The 17,500-nt window shown below is 44.5% G+C and overlaps 1 protein-coding gene across 4 annotated transcripts in view; it reads left to right on the forward strand.

Moving 5' to 3' along the window:
• The window catches only part of sema6a (sema domain, transmembrane domain (TM), and cytoplasmic domain, (semaphorin) 6A), a 106,312-nt gene that overhangs the window by 18,413 nt on the left and 70,399 nt on the right, over nucleotides 1-17,500 (forward strand). For all 4 annotated transcript variants that reach the window (XM_056238293.1, XM_056238295.1, XM_056238294.1 and 1 more), the window contains exon 2: nucleotides 15,846-15,966. In XM_056238293.1, coding sequence (XP_056094268.1) covers nucleotides 15,867-15,966 — 100 coding nt within the window. In that variant the 5' untranslated portion in view covers nucleotides 15,846-15,866. The remainder of the gene's footprint in view (nucleotides 1-15,845; nucleotides 15,967-17,500) is intronic.

Raw genomic sequence — 17,500 nt, forward strand, 5'->3', positions numbered from 1 at the left:
CATGAACTTCTTTGATCCGCTTCAGAAGTGGCGCCTGTGTGTCGCGCACAGATGCTTCTCGGGTCCCGCACTTTGGCACCGGTTGATTTAATGTGAATTGGAACTCGGTAGTACCGACGTAATTTGGTCGGTGCAGTGCATGCTGGGAGTGTGTGTCCCGCAGTGCATGCTGGGAGTGTGTGGGGGACCCCATGGGGCTCTGCTAATTGCTGGTCCTGGTTTAGACTGGTTTAACTGGTTCTCAGTGTGTTCTGGACAAAGACGTCAGTGTGAATCACGTGAGAAAGACACACACACACACACACACACTCTGTGACCCACATGCTCATCCGAGTGTGAAGAGCCTTTATTGCTCCTCGAGCCCATCAGGTGTTCAGGACTCAGTTCGTGTGTTTAGAGGGAAAGTTCAGTCAAAACTTCCACACTTACTCTCACACTGAAGATGCTCTGCTGTACAGCGACCTGATGAAGTGTGTTCTTTCACAGAAGAAAAAGGTGTGTGTGTGTGTGACTGAGTGTGAGTGTGTGTGTGTGTGAGTGTGTGATGTCTCAGATGCTGTTGTGTTGTGTAGGAGTCAGTGGTGTGTGTGAGAGAGTGAGTGTGTGTGAGTGTGTGATGTCTGAGATGCTGTTGTGTAGGAGTCAGTGGTGTGTGTGTGAGAGAGTGAGTGTGTGTGAGTGTGTGATGCCTCAGATGCTGTTGTGTAGGAGTCAGTGGTGTGTGTGAGAGAGAGTGAGTGTGTGTGAGTGTGTGATGTCTCAGATGCTGTTGTGTAGGAGTCAGTGGTGTGTGTGTGAGAGAGTGAGTGTGTGTGAGTGTGTGATGTCTCAGATACTGTTGTGTAGGAGTCAGTGGTGTGTGTGAGAGAGAGTGAGTGTGTGTGAGTGTGTGATGTCTGAGATGCTGTTGTGTAGGAGTCAGTGGTGTGTGTGTGAGAGAGTGAGTGTGTGTGAGTGTGTGATGTCTGAGATGCTGTTGTGTAGGAGTCAGTGGTGTGTGTGAGAGAGTGAGTGTGTGTGAGTGTGTGATGTCTCAGATGCTGTTGTGTAGGAGTCAGTGGTGTGTGTGAGAGAGTGAGTGTGTGTGAGTGTGTGATGTCTCAGATGCTGTTGTGTAGGAGTCAGTGGTGTGTGTGAGAGAGTGAGTGTGTGTGAGTGTGTGATGTCTCAGATGCTGTTGTGTAGGAGTCAGTGGTGTGTGTGTGAGAGAGTGAGTGTGTGTGAGTGTGTGATGTCTCAGATGCTGTTGTGTAGGAGTCAGTGGTGTGTGTGAGAGAGTGAGTGTGTGTGTGAGTGTGTGATGTCTCAGATGCTGTTGTGTAGGAGTCAGTGGTGTGTGTGTGAGAGAGTGAGTGTGTGTGAGTGTGTGATGTCTCAGATGCTGTTGTGTAGGAGTCAGTGGTGTGTGTGAGAGAGTGAGTGTGTGTGTGTGATGTCTGAGATGCTGTTGTGTAGGAGTCAGTGGTGTGTGTGAGAGAGAGTGAGTGTGTGTGAGTGTGTGAAGTCTCAGATGCTGTTGTGTAGGAGTCAGTGGTGTGTGTGAGAGAGTGAGTGTGTGTGAGTGTGTGATGTCTCAGATGCTGTTGTGTAGGAGTCAGTGGTGTGTGTGAGAGAGTGAGTGTGTGTGAGTGTGTGATGTCTCAGATACTGTTGTGTAGGAGTCAGTGGTGTGTGTGAGAGAGTGAGTGTGTGTGAGTGTGTGATGTCTGAGATGCTGTTGTGTAGGAGTCAGTGGTGTGTGTGAGAGAGTGAGTGTGTGTGAGTGTGTGATGTCTCAGATACTGTTGTGTAGGAGTCAGTGGTGTGTGTGTGAGAGAGTGAGTGTGTGTGAGTGTGTGATGTCTGAGATGCTGTTGTGTAGGAGTCAGTGGTGTGTGTGAGAGAGAGTGAGTGTGTGTGAGTGTGTGATGTCTCAGATGCTGTTGTGTAGGAGTCAGTGGTGTGTGTGAGAGAGTGAGTGTGTGTGAGTGTGTGAAGTCTCAGATGCTGTTGTGTAGGAGTCAGTGGTGTGTGTGTGAGAGAGTGTGTGTGTGTGAGTGTGTGATGTCTCAGATACTGTTGTGTAGGAGTCAGTGGTGTGTGTGAGAGAGAGTGAGTGTGTGTGAGTGTGTGATGTCTCAGATGCTGTTGTGTAGGAGTCAGTGGTGTGTGTGTGAGAGAGTGAGTGTGTGTGAGTGTGTGATGTCTGAGATGCTGTTGTGTAGGAGTCAGTGGTGTGTGTGTGAGAGAGTGAGTGTGTGTGAGTGTGTGATGTCTGAGATGCTGTTGTGTAGGAGTCAGTGGTGTGTGTGAGAGAGTGAGTGTGTGTGAGTGTGTGATGTCTCAGATGCTGTTGTGTAGGAGTCAGTGGTGTGTGTGAGAGAGAGTGAGTGTGTGTGAGTGTGTGATGTCTCAGATACTGTTGTGTAGGAGTCAGTGGTGTGTGTGAGAGAGAGTGAGTGTGTGTGAGTGTGTGATGTCTCAGATACTGTTGTGTAGGAGTCAGTGGTGTGTGTGAGAGAGAGTGAGTGTGTGTGAGTGTGTGATGTCTCAGATACTGTTGTGTAGGAGTCAGTGGTGTGTGTGTGAGAGAGTGAGTGTGTGTGAGTGTGTGATGTCTGAGATGCTGTTGTGTAGGAGTCAGTGGTGTGTGTGAGAGAGAGTGAGTGTGTGTGAGTGTGTGATGTCTCAGATGCTGTTGTGTAGGAGTCAGTGGTGTGTGTGAGAGAGTGAGTGTGTGTGAGTGTGTGAAGTCTCAGATGCTGTTGTGTAGGAGTCAGTGGTGTGTGTGTGAGAGAGTGTGTGTGTGTGAGTGTGTGATGTCTCAGATGCTGTTGTGTAGGAGTCAGTGGTGTGTGTGAGAGAGTGAGTGTGTGTGAGTGTGTGATGTCTCAGATGCTGTTGTGTAGGAGTCAGTGGTGTGTGTGAGAGAGTGAGTGTGTGTGTGTGATGTCTGAGATGCTGTTGTGTAGGAGTCAGTGGTGTGTGTGAGAGAGAGTGAGTGTGTGTGAGTGTGTGAAGTCTCAGATGCTGTTGTGTAGGAGTCAGTGGTGTGTGTGAGAGAGTGAGTGTGTGTGAGTGTGTGATGTCTCAGATGCTGTTGTGTAGGAGTCAGTGGTGTGTGTGAGTGTGTGATGTCTCAGATACTGTTGTGTAGGAGTCAGTGGTGTGTGTGAGAGAGTGAGTGTGTGTGAGTGTGTGATGTCTGAGATGCTGTTGTGTAGGAGTCAGTGGTGTGTGTGAGAGAGTGAGTGTGTGTGAGTGTGTGATGTCTCAGATACTGTTGTGTAGGAGTCAGTGGTGTGTGTGAGAGAGTGAGTGTGTGTGAGTGTGTGATGTCTCAGATGCTGTTGTGTAGGAGTCAGTGGTGTGTGTGAGAGAGTGAGTGTGTGTGAGTGTGTGATGTCTCAGATGCTGTTGTGTAGGAGTCAGTGGTGTGTGTGAGAGAGTGAGTGTGTGTGAGTGTGTGATGTCTGAGATGCTGTTGTGTAGGAGTCAGTGGTGTGTGTGAGAGAGTGAGTGTGTGTGAGTGTGTGATGTCTGAGATGCTGTTGTGTAGGAGTCAGTGGTGTGTGTGAGAGAGTGAGTGTGTGGGAGTGTGTGATGTCTCAGATGCTGTTGTGTAGGAGTCAGTGGTGTGTGTGAGAGAGTGTGTGTGTGTGAGTGTGTGATGTCTCAGATGCTGTTGTGTAGGAGTCAGTGGTGTGTGTGAGAGAGTGAGTGTGTGTGAGTGTGTGATGTCTCAGATGCTGTTGTGTAGGAGTCAGTGGTGTGTGTGAGAGAGTGAGTGTGTGTGAGTGTGTGATGTCTCAGATGCTGTTGTGTAGGAGTCAGTGGTGTGTGTGTGAGAGAGTGAGTGTGTGTGAGTGTGTGATGTCTCAGATGCTGTTGTGTAGGAGTCAGTGGTGTGTGTGAGAGAGTGAGTGTGTGTGTGTGATGTCTGAGATGCTGTTGTGTAGGAGTCAGTGGTGTGTGTGAGAGAGTGAGTGTGTGTGAGTGTGTGATGTCTCAGATGCTGTTGTGTAGGAGTCAGTGGTGTGTGTGAGAGAGTGAGTGTGTGTGAGTGTGTGATGTCTCAGATACTGTTGTGTAGGAGTCAGTGGTGTGTGTGAGAGAGTGAGTGTGTGTGAGTGTGTGATGTCTGAGATGCTGTTGTGTAGGAGTCAGTGGTGTGTGTGAGAGAGTGAGTGTGTGTGAGTGTGTGATGTCTCAGATGCTGTTGTGTAGGAGTCAGTGGTGTGTGTGAGAGAGTGAGTGTGTGTGAGTGTGTGATGTCTGAGATGCTGTTGTGTAGGAGTCAGTGGTGTGTGTGAGAGAGTGAGTGTGTGTGAGTGTGTGATGTCTCAGATACTGTTGTGTAGGAGTCAGTGGTGTGTGTGAGAGAGTGAGTGTGTGTGAGTGTGTGATGTCTGAGATGCTGTTGTGTAGGAGTCAGTGGTGTGTGTGAGAGAGTGAGTGTGTGTGAGTGTGTGATGTCTCAGATGCTGTTGTGTAGGAGTCAGTGGTGTGTGTGTGAGAGAGTGAGTGTGTGTGAGTGTGTGATGTCTCAGATGCTGTTGTGTAGGAGTCAGTGGTGTGTGTGAGAGAGTGAGTGTGTGTGTGTGATGTCTGAGATGCTGTTGTGTAGGAGTCAGTGGTGTGTGTGAGAGAGTGAGTGTGTGTGAGTGTGTGATGTCTCAGATGCTGTTGTGTAGGAGTCAGTGGTGTGTGTGAGAGAGTGAGTGTGTGTGAGTGTGTGATGTCTCAGATACTGTTGTGTAGGAGTCAGTGGTGTGTGTGAGAGAGTGAGTGTGTGTGAGTGTGTGATGTCTGAGATGCTGTTGTGTAGGAGTCAGTGGTGTGTGTGAGAGAGTGAGTGTGTGTGAGTGTGTGATGTCTCAGATGCTGTTGTGTAGGAGTCAGTGGTGTGTGTGAGAGAGTGAGTGTGTGTGAGTGTGTGATGTCTGAGATGCTGTTGTGTAGGAGTCAGTGGTGTGTGTGAGAGAGTGAGTGTGTGTGAGTGTGTGATGTCTGAGATGCTGTTGTGTAGGAGTCAGTGGTGTGTGTGAGAGAGTGAGTGTGTGTGAGTGTGTGATGTCTCAGATGCTGTTGTGTAGGAGTCAGTGGTGTGTGTGTGAGGAGTGAATTCAACAGGAACACTGACGCTTTTAGAAGCATCAGATCAGCGTTTCACACGTCACATGACCGACTCCAGATCACATGACCGACTCCAGATCACATGACCGACTCCAGATCACATTCTCCTCTATATCAGTGTCAGTGTTCCTGAACTCCTGAAACGCCTCCATTAGTCTCGAGTTTCTTCCGGGAACGAACACATCACAATATTCCTCATTATAATAATTCATGCGCAGAATAAAGGGGCGGGGCCTGGTTGAGTTAGTTAGTAGTGTGTTAAACTGGCGGTTATGGAAAGGGGCGGGACGTTTCCCAAACACACTGGAAGTTGCTCGACCAATCACAACACACTGCTCCAGCCGACCAATCAGAGCACTGTGTGCTTTCAGGAGGAGGGGCTTCATAGAGACAGGAAGTGAACAGAGCGTTACTGACAGACTGGGAAGAGAGGAGCCGCAACAGTGGAGAATATGAGGAGAATAATCAACATTCAAGCAGGAAAAGCTGTTCTAGTCGAGCCTGAAACATCATCACGGCTGTAACAGGGGAATGTGAGCGCAGCTGAAGAGACTCGCTGGGAGTCGCAGTGCTAATGGGAATGCTGACGGATTCATGGCTTTAATCCCGTTGAGGGAAATAAAGGAGCAGCGCTGGAGGGGCGTCTGTTCCCTCCGATAGAGACACTATAATCTGCAGCGCTGGGATTTACCCCCGCACACACACACACACACACTCTCTCTGTGCGTCTCATAAGTTCACTCTTCGCTGGAGGTGTCATGTGACCGATAGTGTCCTGACTTCCTGTGTGTCCTCATGTGTTTCCTGCTTAGAGGAAAACACGCCAAACCAGTGGGATGAGGAAACATTTGCGTTAATAAAGCAGCGTTTCCATCCCGTGTTCAAGAAAACACTGTCAAAAAATCTGGTAAATTTACGGAAGAAAAAATTCTGTGGTGGCCAGAAATTTAACGTAAAAAATACGGTAGCAACATTTTAGGTTTTACAGACTAACTTAGATTTACAGGAAATAAAAAAACTATTTCATTATCTGATAAAATGCTAATTTTCCTGAGATATTGAAGTACTAATATCTGTTTTGTACCATTGTAATACACTGACAACTACCAATCACAGTGGAGATGAGAATCACATGATCAATCACAGCTCATCACAGGCAGCTTTCCCACAAGATGAGAAAGTTAATAGTAATATATAGAAGCTGCACAGATTCACACACACACACACACTAAACACCATCATGGTAACACATGAAATTTATAAAATGCAAGAAAAATTAAATGTAACAAAACCCTATGTACATAACTGATTAGAAAAACTATGAAGAAACATTTATTTCAACAAAAAACATCAAATGTGAAGTGTCTCGCAGGGAATTGTGGGAATGTCAATTTACGTTTTTTTTTACTGTAAATTATACAATGATTTGTTCTTTTTAACATCCAAAAACTGTACATTTAAATGTACGGTTAGAATTATCACAGTTATTCACCATATATAGTAGGGCTGCAACTAACGATTATTTTGATAATCGATTAATCGGACGATTATTTTTTCAGGATAATCTATCGATTAATCGGATAGAAATTAAATTAGTTTTTTCTTTTTATAACTAAATAAAACCGTAAATCAGGGTATTTATGTGTAAAAGTGTACTTTAAAAAGTGCAAAAGCCACACATTGAGTTTTACTAATATCAATATTTGCATTGTTTTTAATGATAATTGCTGATGGCAAGTTGACAAACATGATTATTGTTAAAAAAATGATATCCAACATATTATGTTTTAACACAATTTTTGTTAAAACTAATTTACACAGACATGTTGTTCAGATGTGAATATCTGAACTAAAAACAAACTAAAAACATCTAAAATATATAATTCATTTAATTTTTATTTAAAATTAATTATATATAAGGAATATAAGGATAAAGAATATAATATATATTATATATAATATATAAAAGAATATAATATAAGGATAAATTGATTAAATAAATATAGAAAGACTGAAAACAATTGTGTGAACGTAGAGCCGCAGTAGATCGCGTTTGAAAAACAGTTAAAACTTAGTAGACAAATGCTATATAAAGAGAACGGAATGGAGGTAACGTTAGCCAGCAAGCTAACAGGCTTGAGTAAAGGACACGAGAAATTATGCATTAGTGCACAAGCATTCGCTGAAAACCACTGAGTACAGTGACTAAAAAACAATATTTTACTGCTACTGTTATTAACTGCCTTTGTATTTAGTGCTTCACTTTGTAAACACCGTTTTAATTTAACCTATTTCTGCGGTAGCGCCTTTTTTAATCCATCACTACGTTGCGAGCGAACTGATTGCGCAACCTGATGCTCGAGACAAAATACAGACATCCCAAGATCCCGGAAGTCCCGGGAGTCTCCCGCATATTGATTGCGGCTCCCTGATGCCCGCGAATTAGTTCAAACTCCCGAAATCTAGAGCGCGCAAGCAAGAGCGCGCATGCGAGACAGGAGAGACTGCTCCAAACCGTGTAGCGCGCGCGCTCGGCAGAGAGACCTTGCGTGTGTGTGCGTACCAGTAAACGCTCCCCGTGACGTAAGCAGACCAACTAATCGATAATGACATTCGTTGACAACGATTTTCATAATCGATTATAATCGATTTTATCGATTAGTTGTTGCAGCCCTAATATATAGTACAGAAACTTTCTGTTGACCAATTAACAGTGTTTCACCGTAGCATTTTACCGTTAAAATCACAATCATTTTTATAGTAAATCGTACTGTAATTTTTTGTACAGTAAATAGTTTCTGCAATCGGGCTTTTTTTCCCTCCATCATAAACGAGTGTGTGTCGAGCGTCAGACGAAACGCAGTAAACGCTGTCGTGTTCTCTGGCGTTCGGGAACACACTCGTGTGTGTGAGACGCTTCTGGAGGGAATTACACCCAATCACTCTGATCACACACTCCGACTCCGCGTTTCACCAAACCAACATTTCAAATATAGTGCATGCAAACACGCGTTGAGTCTCAGCGTTCCAGTGTTAGTGTTGTGCTCATGCTAACGAGGTCACGTGTGTTAAACGGCTTCATATGAACCCGTGACTGTAATATCTCATAACTCAACCCGGCTGTTATTCCGAACACACTCAGTCGGAGCTGCTGCGAATCGTGTTTCTGGAGACTGTGTTTGTGTTTGATGAGGGATGTTTTTATGCTCGTGTCTTCATTGTTCCTGAAGGAAATAAAGGATCTGGTGTTCCCTGAGAGCGGATGATCCGCGCCGGATTCATTAGTTGAGTGGATATGTGAACTTAAGAAGCTCCTCAATTCCATTACGCCGCTTTACATTATTCAGCGATCTCATTCCTCAGAAATTACAGCCAGAAGCTTTAACATGCACAGCGATGATATTTTAGTATTATTCAGATATTCTTGTATTGATGAAGAGCTCGAAATGTCACTTTTGGTGGGAACACTTATTTATTTTCCCATTTAAGAAGCTGTGGTGTGCCAACCTTCTTGTATTTTTCTTTTTCTTTCTTTTTGAAAGTTTTAGTAGCCTATTTTTTTTTTTCATTTTTATTAGACATTTATTTATTTTTATTTAATTTCAGTTAATGTTAATTTTATTTCAAGTAAAAAATTTTTTTTTTAAAAATGATTTTAGATGTATCTATAGCAACCCTCAGTGAGGGATTGTGGGACTTCTCTTTATGGATGTCAGTCAGCGAACGGCGAGACGCTTATCTCAGCGCGAGACAGAGAATGACCCGTTCGGTCAACGATGATAAACGACGTGGACAAAAGCGTCTGAATGAGATGATAATGGAAGGCAGATTGTGTCCGCGGCTCATTTGAGGAGTTTAATAGCTGGAGCTCCACTGGGAAAAAAACATTTATTCCTGAAATTAAATACACGTTTGACACGTTTGAAAACACACGGATGATGTTCTGTTGATGATCATTTTTACATGAGTTTAGTTTTATATACAGTTTTGGTCCCATATTGTCACTGGTAGTCACTGTATGAAGAATATTTGTGTAGCATGTCACAGTTTACTTTATTTTGCTCTCCTCACTTACAGAAATGAACTATAGTGATCACACTAGTGAAACATATCAAAAATGATATCTGGTGTGTGAATAATGTTTGGTTTGGTCTTCACATCAGTGTTTATTTAAGAACATCTTCCCTGGATGTGTGAGTTGGAGCTCGATTATAAACGGTGAAAGCGATTAGTGAGTGAGTTATCCCAGATAGCACAAGTCTATTTGATGTTTTATTTACATCTGGAAGACGTATTTTTAAGAGTGTTTGCTCATCTGCAAGACGTCTACAGGACGTTTCCTTTCAGATGTCAAATAGACGTTTAGAAGATGTCTTTAAGATGTAATGATTTAGAATGCATGTTAAACTGACATCTTCTTCCGATATCGGGATTTGAGCGACGAGTAAATGAGGACAGAATGAAGCGAGCCGTTAACACTCAGTATCAGTGTGTGTGTGTGTGTGTGTGTGTTCAGACACTGAATTCCCGTCAGTCGAAGGTTTATAATGAACGTTCCCCTGCCGCTGATGTGATAACGGCTCTTTGTTCCGCTCTTCTCACACACACACACACACACACACACTCCAGGCCTTCGCATGATTCTTCACGGTGAGCTGATGCTCATTTCTCCGTCAGGAATCCTCAAGGGCTGTTTTAAAGTCAAAACTTCCACTTTGCGATATGAGAATGCAGTTTGTGAGCGTAAGCTGCTTTAGCGCTGCTGTTTATTTTGCAGCGTTGGAGGCTTTTATCTGGAGGGATTATAATCCTCACAGCGGGCGTTCAGCGCCGAGATGTTGCTGACAGCTCTGAGTCTCTTTGTGTCTGAGCGTTTGGCCCTGTTAAAGCCATTCCAGCACATCAACACCTCAGACCTGTGTGTGGACCTCCGCTGGCCGGTCCGAGCTCAGAGAAGAGACCCATAACAAGCTTCGGTCAGGTGTTCGTGTTCAGGTCGGGAATCGGATACTGGTTATAAAATAAAAATTTCCTCTTATTCCTTCCTTTGTGAGCATTTCATTCTGACTTAAAACCACTCAAGCGCGAGAGACTGTGTTTTCAGTGCGGAACACGTGTGTAACTCTTAAAGTGACAGTAGCCTAATATTCCTGCCGTCTCTATAATAACACTCATCAAACAACACAAGACAGAGAGAAAATCCACTCCTTCTTCACTGAATAACTTTTGCAACTATATTTGTAATGTATGTTTTGTATATAAAGTGCAGTGTGATTACAGTTTCTGTACCGGAACACCTGGAAATCTTAAAACACTGTTTATTTCAACCGTATCTTTGTTCAGTTGTGTCTATTTGTTGCGATTGCTAATTTTTTATTAGTTCTTTTTTAGTTACTGCGTGTTTATTGTCTTTAATAATGATTGAAGTGTGTATTAGTTCAGCTGTTGGTGTGTTTAAACCTCGGGCAAACGCTCCTGTAAGTGTTCTTCAGCTGATGATTTCTGCTCATGATATTCAGCTGCAATTACATGTTTAGCAATAAGACTAAATGTGAATGATATCTGGTTTTTTTTTAAACCTTTTTTTTTTTTTTTAATGATAAATCGATAGGAATCGGAATCGATAAAATGCAAACGATCCGCAACCGCAGTGAAGATTGTGCTGTCGTTCCTCCTGAATCTCTCATGAATCAAGTCTTTTTGCTGCCGTTGTCCAACTCTATATTCAAACGCCGCTCATGTAAACTCATTTTTGCTGGAACTGTATGTTCTGCTGTAATTGTGATAAAGCTGCTTGTTTTCAAACTTTTGTTTTATTAACAGGAACTGTTTCAATAGAGGTTTAAGAACAGAATGATCTTTAATAAAACATCAGTAGCGTCGTGGTTTTATCATCATGGTTCCCTAGACTAGTCTAGAACCCAACAGGATTTTCCCTCAGGATCACTGCAAAAAATAAGCTCAGAGACCAACAAACATGGTTTTACATAATTGATTCTTCATCTCTTTGTGCATCATGATAATCTTTGATGAATTGTGGAGCCTGAAGCTGTAGATGTAAACGAACTACGGTTGCATGACTTCAGCGCCACTAGTCTTTATTTAAAAACCTTTAAGAGTTAGAGTAGTTTGCAAGAGCGTGATTATAAGCGAGTCGTGAGTAGAGTAGTGGTCATCATCAATGAAGTTTGCACTGAAAAGCTGTTTGATTCTTAAATGATTTTAAACATGACTGTTCTATTATTGATTCTTCTCTAAGCACTTTGAACGATGAGTGCGTATATCAGGAACATGTTCCTCCATCCTGAAGAATGATTCCTGCTATTGTTGTTGTTTTCTCTCTGTCTCTATACGTCACTTTCTATATTCTCCTCATGAGCGCCTCAAATTAGCATCAATTATTCTAAGTGTAAAATTAAATTACAGGCTCTAATGAAGGAGCGGATCTGCTCCGTAAACTCTGTATTCGGCTCACGTTACACAACAATCGAGTTTAGAAGCTTTCCTCCGCACCGGCGACTCTGAGCGTAACCTTTGACAGAAACACAGACCTGATCTATGATGCCAGACGCTAAATTAATGAGAAGTCTCCATTAGAAAAATGACATGACACAGCTGATATCAGGAGCGTCTCATCACAAACCTCTACTGACGCAGGAGAGAAATGAGATATTGAACAGCCGTCGCGGCGGAAATCCCTCGGGAGAAAGAGAAGAACACGGGACGAAGCTCCTGTGTGTGAACCTGTTATTCTAGTGTCATTGAAATAGTTATTTTAAAGAGGTTATGATATGGATATTTTGTTATTATTTTAATATGTTCCTTGAGGTTCACTTACAATGACAAATATATATGCGGAAAAACCCTCATTCTGAGCCTCTGTCTGAAATGATCAGTTTTAATGCGCGGCTCCTTTAAGGCTGTAAACACACTGCTCTGATTGGCTGACGTCACTGCATAGTGTCAATAAACAACGACCTTGTAACCAATCAGATCAACGTGTGATCGTCAACCAGTGGATCTCTGAGCTGAGGGAGTGAGTGGAGGCGGGGCTCATCTGCAGATTCATAGAACCGCGCATACTAAATGAGGCGAGGGTGTCGAGTTACATTCAAGATGTTTTAAGGCATGAAGAATCTTTTTTCAAGGGAAAAAACGTTTGAATTTGTCATTTTGGTGATCAAAGATGAGTTGGATAAAGTGATTGACTACAGGGGGACTTTAATGGTACGAAGAACTCGTATATGTCAAAAGATCAAGCCGATTTGATCATTGTGTCATGACCCCTTTAATAGTTTTGAATTTTTATTTGATATATTTTTCATTTTAAATTCAGTTAGAGTTTTATTGTTTTTGTTCTTGTTATATATGCTTATTGCACGTTCGAACAGGGATCATTCTGTCATGGTTCTCTCAAAGTTATGAACAAACGTTCTTCCAGTAATATTAATAGAACGTTCCTTCAAAGTTATGTGGTCTTTAATAATGTTCCCAAAATGTTATGGAACATTCATGGAACCTTTTAGTTGGATGTTCGTCTAATGTTGTTTACTTGTTTCAGAGAACATTCAAAAGTAACGTTCCCATAATGTTTGAAGAATGATAACATTTTCTCTAGCATTCCCATAACCAAGAGAAAATGCTTTAGCTGGGTTAAGTTTTTTTATATTTTATTTGATATAATTTTACATTCATATTTTATTTCAAGTAATGAGTGTCTGACAGGGCTGTGTTTCCGTCTGAGGATCATCATGTCTGTTTGATTGGTGATGTGTTTCAGGTGTGTGTGTGTAGTGTGTGTGTGTGTTGTTCTCGTCCGCTGAGCTGCTGATTACAGAAGATTACCTCAGATGAGGGTTAGTGACTGAGAACGAGTCTTTAAAGCATCGGATCCAATTAAGAAGAGCTGGACCAGAGTTGAGGACAGCGATCGAGCTTCTGTTGTGTCCGTTTCAAACACACTTCCGGTCATTAAAACTAGTGTGAGTTTGAAGCATCAGAAGCTCCTGGTGTACCAGATCTCAGTTCTGCAGAGCGATCGCTTCTGTCGTGTTTATGAAGCACGTGATCATGATTCTGTCGTCTGATTGGTCCAATAACAGCTGCATATACTCAATTCTGTCATTTCTGTTTTAATATTTAAATGTGTGCCGTCAGCGTTTCACAGAGTCACATTTCTGAAGTTTACAGAGAGATGATCACGCTTTTCATTTTTCAAAACTTGCACCTTGGATCCTGTTTCAAAGTGTGTGTTCTCGAGCTCAAACACTGATGTGTGTGAATGAACGGCCAGAACACATTAACAGTTTCTGTCTTCAGTTAAATTAAGTTAATCACTAATGATCTTTACAGCGGAAGTGAATCAATTAAAACTAACTTTATCTGGACAATAACTTTATTCTAGATCTGCTGTAAACCAATCTGTGTTACTGTAATCTCCTGTTATCACTGTAAAGCTGCTGTGAGGCGTGTGTGTTGTTAAAGCGCTGTATAGATGCAGGAGACTCGACATGAAGTGTGTGTGAATAGTCTCTCTTGTATCTGAAAACCCTTCAGACGCTGTGTAACTCTCGTGATTCTCTCTGCACTCTAAAACATGCTGGGTTGTTTGGGTCAAATATGGACAAACCCAGCAGTTGGGTTACATTTATAAATTACATTTTTTTTAACCCAACGTAAAAACAATCCTGCACTTGTGAGAGTGTGTGTGTGTGTGTGTGTGCAGATGATTCTGCTCGTTTTCTTCTTCTTCTGATTGTCAGGAATGGAGAAGGTTGTGTTATTTAAACGCTGTCGTCATTCTCCTTCACCAGTGTGTGTGTGTGTGTGTGTGTGTGTGTGTGACAGAAGGGCAGGAGTGTGTTATTCAGCAGCTCGTGATGAAGAAAAGAGGGATTGTTTCTGCGTTCGGCCCTTTTCTAGTAAAATCTGTCTCCCAGAAGTCCTGGTGTGTGTAAAGCCTCTGCGCTGGTCAGTGTTCACAGCCTCTGGTTCATTAACATGAGTGTGTTTCTCTGACGGAACGCCTCAAACATCATTTACTGCCGTTTCAATTACGGCTTTAATTCATTACAGGCCTGACACTGCTCTGGAGGAAGAGCTGTCAATCATCTATCTGGACACTGTGTGTGTGTGTGTGTGGTGTTTCTGTTGATGGCTCATGGATTATAAACACACATTTACTACATTTTCATCTGTGTCTTGCAATATAAAGAGTTGTGTTTGCTGACATGGCTTTTAACTACAAACAAACAAACAGTTTTAAATGCATGAAAGTGAAGTTGCGCTGGTCGTCTCTCCTCTATGGTGTCGTATATCGAGAGAATCGCTTCTGGAACCAGAACACATGTGGGCGGGGCTTGATCGTGTCTGTGGGGAACTGATTGGATGGTTGTGGTCTGCTATTGGCTGATCTCGTGTGAGTGACAGGTTGCCCCGCCCACATCATCAGAGAAGAGAAGAGATGCTGAAGAGGAACTGATTTTGATTCAACATTATTAAAATGTGCACTGATTAATCATTGATGATAAACACTGCAATATTCCATAAAAAATTTGAATTCATGGTGACATTTGTGTATAGAAGTCTGACCTTTTGTCAGTGTGATTAAATCATGAGTCGAGAGAGATGTGAAAATCACTGATTCATTCTTCACACTGGAGCTGGAGCAGGGTGCATTGTGGGATACAGTGTGTCATGCAGGACTAATGCAGAAATATACGCACTTACAAGAAATGAAAAGCACTGTATTCTTTATAACACCGAGATCTTCCAGTGAATGCATGAACTCAACGTCAGTCGCTCTGGATAAAAGCGTCTATCAAACGCATGAATGTAAAGTGTGTGTGTGTGTGTGTGTGTGTTTGAGCGGCTGCGTATCATCACTCACTTTTTCTTCCATGCGAACAGAAGTGCAGCAGAATCTGTGATTTGTGGATTAATTTGTTGCTCACGGAAACTCAGGCGCCGTCAGAGGTCAGCGTGTAAATCAGAGCTGCAGTAATGAAGATTGCTTTTCCCTGCTGCGCAATCTCTGATTGGCCGAGATCCGTGTCAGCAGTTCCTTACCCATGATGCTCAGCGTTGCGATCGATCTGACCGAGTGTCAACCTCCCTGTCCTCTGTCGAGCTCAACACTGAGTGAGTTAAACTGCAGTTCCTCCACTGGCCACTAGAGGTCGGCTGCAGAAGAGACTCAGTCCCATAGACCCTCATGTTAAAATCCCCAACTTTACAGCAGAATAAAACATGTTTACAGTCTGATTCTAAAAGTGTTTTTTGTCTATATCGCTAATGTTGCCCTTCATGACGACTGTGAGGACGGTGAATTTTTTTATAACTCATCCGTTTAAATTATATTAAGCCTTAAAGTTCTGCATAATTAAGGGCGTGGCCTCTTGAGTGACAGGTGGATTGCCGCTGATGTCACTACTAGCCGTTTGTCTGCTAGCGTTAACGTCACCTCAGCTAATCCGCCTCGCTGCACATTGTCGTTTATCCGCGAGTGACGCGCGGCCAAGATGACGACGGCCGGCTCCGCCCACTTTGGGCTTCAGAAACACTGCGGGTGACGTCACACAAATGTTATACAGTCTATGGTTTCACCTGAACATGTGATGTGTTATCCCGACGGGTTTTACCCAGTGTTTTCTACAGTCTATGGATCTGACGCATATTCCTCTAAGCCAGTTAAAGTGAGCTGTGTGTGTGTGTGTGTGTGTCCTCCGCAGGCTGAAGTTCAGAGGTCAAACATGCGGTCTCAGGCCCTGTTGCTGTATTTCTCCGTTCTTCAGACGGCAGGAGCCGCTTTCCCAGAAGACACCGAGCCCATCAGCGTGTCACACGCCAACTGTGAGTCTCACCTCCTCTCTTCTCTTCTCCTCTCCTCTCCTCTCCTCTCCTCTCCTCTCCTCTCCTCTCCTCTCCTCTCCTCTCCTCTCCTCGCCTCCTCTCCTCGCCTCCTCTCCTCTCCTCTCCTCTCCTCTCCTCTCCTCTCCTCGCCTCCTCCTCTCCTCTCCTCTCCTCTCCTCTCCTCTCCTCTCCTCTCCTCTCCTTTCCTCTCCTCGCCTCCTCTCCTCTCCTCTCCTCTCCTCGCCTCCTCCTCTCCTCTCCTCTCCTCGCCTCCTCCTCTCCTCTCCTCGCCTCCTCTCCTCTCCTCTCCTCTCCTCTCCTCTCCTCTCCTCGCCTCCTCCTCTCCTCTCCTCTCCTCGCCTCCTCCTCTCCTCTCCTCTCCTCGCCTCCTCCTCTCCTCTCCTCTCCTCTCCTCTCCTCTCCTCGCCTCCTCCTCTCCTCTCCTCTCCTCGCCTCCTCTCTTCTCCTCTCCTCTCCTCTCCTCTCTCGCCTCATCCTTTCGTCTCCTCTCCTCTCTCGCCTCATCCTTTCCTCTCCTCTCCTCTCCTCTCTCGCCTCATCCTTTCGTCTCCTCTCCTCTCTCGCCTCATCCTTTCCTCTCCTCTCCTCTCTCGCCTCATCCTTTCCTCTCCTCTCCTCTCTCGCCTCATCCTTTCGTCTCCTCTCCTCTCTCGCCTCATCCTTTCCTCTCCTCTCCTCTCTCGCCTCATCCTTTCGTCTCCTCTCCTCTCTCGCCTCATCCTTTCCTCTCCTCTCCTCTCCTCTTCTCTCTCGCCTCATCCTCTCCTCTCCTCTCTCGCCTCATCCTCTCCTCTCCTCTCCTCTCTCGCCTCATCCTCTCCTCTCTTCTCCTCTCCTCTTCTCTCTTCTCCTCTCCTCTCTCGCCTCATCCTTTCGTCTCCTCTCCTCTCTCGCCTCATCCTTTCCTCTCCTCTCCTCTCCTCTCCTCTCTCGCCTCATCCTCTCCTCTCCTCTCTCGCCTCATCCTTTCCTCTCCTCTCCTCTCTCGCCTCATCCTCTTCTCTCTTCTCCCCTCCTCTTCTCTCTTCTCCTCTCCTCTCTCGCCTCATCCTTTCGTCTCCTCTCCTCTCTCGCCTCCTCCTTTCGTCTCTCCTCTCTCGCCTCATCCTTTCCTCTCCTCTCCTCTCTCGCCTCATCCTCTTCTCTCTTCTCCTCTCCTCTTCTCTCTTCTCCTCTCCTCTCTCGCCTCATCCTTTCGTCTCCTCTCCTCTCTCGCCTCATCCTTTCGTCTCCTCTCCTCTCTCGCCTCCTCCTCTCCTCTCCTCTCCTCGCCTCCTCTCCTCTCTTCTCCTCTCCTCTCTTCTCCTCTCCTCTCTTCTCCTCTCCTCTCCTCTCCTCTCCTCTCTCGCCTCATCCTTTCGTCTCCTCTCCTCTCTCGCCTCATCCTTTCCTCTCCTCTCCTCTCCTCTCCTCTCCTCTCCTCTCCTCTCTCGCCTCATCCTTTCCTCTCCTCTCCTCTCTCGCCTCATCCTTTCCTCTCCTCTCCTCTCTCGCCTCATCCTTTCGTCTCCTC

Source organism: Rhinichthys klamathensis, unplaced genomic scaffold, assembly GCF_029890125.1.
Source record: "Rhinichthys klamathensis goyatoka isolate OS25496 unplaced genomic scaffold, OSU_Roscu_1.1 h1tg000515l_1, whole genome shotgun sequence".
Lineage (NCBI taxonomy): Eukaryota > Metazoa > Chordata > Actinopteri > Cypriniformes > Leuciscidae > Rhinichthys > Rhinichthys klamathensis.